The sequence below is a fragment of the Sphaeroforma arctica genome (genome assembly GCF_001186125.1).
Source record: "Sphaeroforma arctica JP610 unplaced genomic scaffold supercont1.87, whole genome shotgun sequence".
Lineage (NCBI taxonomy): Eukaryota > Ichthyosporea > Ichthyophonida > Sphaeroforma > Sphaeroforma arctica.
The window spans coordinates 25326-28983 of record NW_014040471.1 but is presented as its reverse complement, the minus strand read 5'-3'; the positions used below and the strand labels follow the sequence as shown (position 1 = coordinate 28983).

Sequence of the window (3658 nt, the reverse complement as noted above, 5' to 3'; positions counted from 1 at the left end):
ACACTCATGTATATAATTTACGTATGTATACTCAACTTTTCGTTTCAGTGGCCTTCAGCTGTACTATTATTGTATTGAGGTCGGTGACCTGTACATGCATATATGGGCATTCGCAAATCGAAATATACGTTCGAGAAGAAATAAACATCCGCGCGTGATGATATTATGTGTAGATGAGCGGGAATGGATATACTAGTACATACTTGAGCTTTACGGTTCAGTGTTTCCGAATACCTACTTCGCCTTCCAACCTGATTTCAGGTGATGGTACATCCGTCCAAATTCACTTTCTGTGAACTGTAGTCGACGTACCGTGCAGGCGACGCGTTTGTTGAGTGTAAAACATTATGAAGAACCCGCTGGGCTGCTCAGGCCCTCGGCATCCTGTGTTTGCCCATAACATTGGTCTTATTAACTCGGCTGTGTGTGTGCATGCGTACGTGTGCTTTAGGTTTTGACGTGATACTGCGCAATGAGCTGCTGGATGGCGCGGGTGTGGTGCCGTTGGGCCACGCCACACACAGTATGTGGCTGGACGACAAAGTGCGGTACATCAAACGACAGCAGTCAGTGCTACAGTACAGTGTAGGTAGGGACGCCCGGAGCAACGGGAGTAATGCGAGCGGATCTACTCTGAGCAACATTGGAATGTCGCCGCTGAGTATGCACAGTCAGTGCTTGCTGGTGTCGCCCCGCAAGACACCGCGCAAGATTGCGAAAGTGCCATTTAAAGTGTTAGACGCACCCGATCTGCAGGTGAGTGTACAGGGGAACGTTATATGCAGGTGGCTGCATGGGGGAACGGTATGTGTGCGCATGCGTCTGTGTGAGGCGTGTGCTCTCATTGATTCGGTTGTCTGAGGGTTAGATTGGATTGGTGTGTATAGGTGTGATGGGTGTCTGTAAGAAGACGCGTGTGATTTACACGGGTATGCATGGGTGTACAAATGTATGTTACAGTGTGTCTGTGAGTAGTATTGAATGCTTGCATGCTTGTATTCATATGTACACTCAGGGCGCCTATACAGATGGTGACGAAATCTGTGGTACTTTTCATCAGGATAGGCTAACGCGTATGTCCACATTCACATGCATACACACAATATTGACGCGTATGTCCACATTCACATGCATACACACAATATTGACGCGTATGTCATATACGCATACATGCAATACGTTAACGCTGTGCTGCCTTTGGTGTGTGGCTGGGTGTGCGCAGGATGACTTCTATTTGAATCTGGTGGATTGGTCGCAGCAGAATGTCCTGGTGGTTGCGCTTGGGGCCAGTGCCTATCTTTACTCCGCATGCACGTCACAGGTAGGTAAAGAGCACCCGCATAGCAACGCATGGCAACGCATAGCAACGCATAGCAACGCATGGCAAAGCACTCCAGAATGGCGCGTCATGCCTTGGATGGCTGACAATGTAGCTCTACACATATGCATGGATATATCTGTGTACACATGTGCATGGATATTTCTGCGGATATATTAAACACACTTGATTGTTGTGCACAGTATGAGTGCATTAGGTAGTGGTGATTGGTGTTGACATATTTGTTGTTGTTGTTGTTGTTGTTGTTGTTGTTGTTGTTGTTGTTGTTGTTGTTGCAGGTGACTAAGCTGTGTGATCTGACAGGTGATTGGTGTTAACTCATGGCTGGTTGTTGTTGTTGTTGTTGTTGTTGTTGTTGTTGCAGGTGACTAAGCTGTGTGATCTGACTGAAGAAGGGGATGCCATCACTTCAGTCAATTGGATCGGCAAAGGCAATTTGCTCGCAGTGGGGACCAACAAGGGATTCGTCCAGGTAATGTATGGTGTTAAAACAAAACCATAAACCCTAAGAAGCCAACAAGGGATTCTCTGTTGTATAGGGTTCATTAGCCACGAATTGAGTTTCATTAGACTCTTAATTGTGGTTTATAAGACACTGATTGTGGTTTATTAGACACTAATTGTGTTTTATTAGATTTTAATTGTGGTTTATTAAACTCTAATTGTGGTTTATTAGACACTGATTGTGGTTTATTGGACACTACTTGCTGGTTGGGCAGCAAGGCTTCAGTTAGACAGTGCTGTCGTTTGACTGAGGGTTCACCCATATTTATATTACTACTTCGTGATGGCATAAGGAGGCTTTCGTTAGTGCTTGTAGCTAAGATGACCATACACTGGGGCTATTTAAGTATCATCACCCGCTTATTCGTATATACACGTGTGTGTGGTTCTCCAGACACTTCATCCTTGTTCGTTTGTATGCGCGTATATGGACTCTTTCTCTGTACCGTTTCGTGCACCTCGGGTGGACTATCAAGGGCCACCAGCTGTCCTCTTGCACTGCCAATTGACTGTGTTACTATCCACAGCCTAGCAGGCCTAAGACTAGCAGGCCTAAAACTAGCAGGTCTAAGACTAGCAGACCTAAATTATTCCGGTTCGTCGTACTCTGAATGAACACTCAAGCTATATTCACACCCACGTGAGAATGCACGCCGAACTCACGCACACAGCCTTACTACACCGTATACAAAACCCTAAACCCCTACATCGTATATAAAAACCCTTAACCCTAAACCCTAAACCCCCAAGGTTCTCATGTGCCGCGTATGCGCTCTGTCCCCATCTACCACAGATATGGGATGTACAGAAGGGCCGGCGCTTGCGGTCACTGACGGGGCATAGCTACCGCGTGGGAGTACTCGCCGCCAAGGGCTCCTACTTGGCCTCAGGAAGCCGAGACAGGAACATCATCATGCGAGACATCCGCGTTAAGGAACACAGCGTAGGCGAGATGCACGGCCACCGCCAAGAAGTGTGTGGCCTTAAATGGGCCTACAACAGACCGTATCTGGCATCGGGTGGCAATGACAATCGTCTGGTGAGTGGTTGAGGCTGATTTAACTAAAAACCCTAGCCACAAGCCATACACACCCCTTGGTCTCTTGAATTACTATATCTACCCCCTTGGTTCTCTTAGTTAACACCCCCCCCCCCCCCTTTTAATTCCCTTAATCCCCATCACCTCAGCTGATTTGGGATGTTAAAACGCTCTCTACGCGGAAGGCGAATGCCAGCAGTACCGCCAATCCTGACGATTACGAGTGGTATGCTTTTTTGTTTTGTTTTTTTGTTTTGCCTTTTTTTTTGTTCTGGTGAGGGTACGCTCACCGAATAGCCTCGTTCTACCAGTAGCGTGCGCGCACACACATAACTTATGAGGCGCAATAGCAACGCATGTCACGCGGTCCCCGTCCGCAGATCTCGATGTGTTATGATTTTGGGTTTTAGCTGGGCAAGATATGACCGGGTCTAGGGTCTAGGGTTTTGAATTTAACTTTGACCGTATTTAATACCCCTCTGAGCTGTATTGTTCCCGTATGTCCCAAATCATTGCACCTGTGCACCAGGTCCAAGCCCTATTCCGAATTCAAGGAGCACGAGGCGGCTGTCAAGGCCATCGCATGGAGTCCGCACCAGGCAGGCCTATTGGCGTCAGGCGGAGGAACAGCCGACAGGTGTATACGCACATGGAATGTCATGACAGAACAACCCCTGCAGGTACACACCGGGCAATGGCTGCGCAGTGGCAGTGTAATTGTGCTAGCGTATGCGTATATATGCACATGTATATTATAATATGAGTATATGTATATG

The 3658-nt window shown here is 47.4% G+C and overlaps 1 protein-coding gene across 1 annotated transcript in view; it reads left to right on the top strand.

Moving 5' to 3' along the window:
• Positions 1 to 432: 432 nt before the first annotated feature.
• Positions 433 to 3658, top strand: part of SARC_02023 (fizzy-like protein) — a gene marked incomplete at its 5' end in the record, with an annotated part of 8688 nt that continues 5462 nt past the window's right edge. Inside the window, 6 exons of the mRNA XM_014304225.1 lie at positions 433 to 756; positions 1223 to 1321; positions 1704 to 1811; positions 2637 to 2882; positions 3032 to 3108; positions 3412 to 3562. Of these exons, the coding sequence (XP_014159700.1) occupies positions 433 to 756; positions 1223 to 1321; positions 1704 to 1811; positions 2637 to 2882; positions 3032 to 3108; positions 3412 to 3562 (1005 nt within the window). The remainder of the gene's footprint in view (positions 757 to 1222; positions 1322 to 1703; positions 1812 to 2636; positions 2883 to 3031; positions 3109 to 3411; positions 3563 to 3658) is intronic.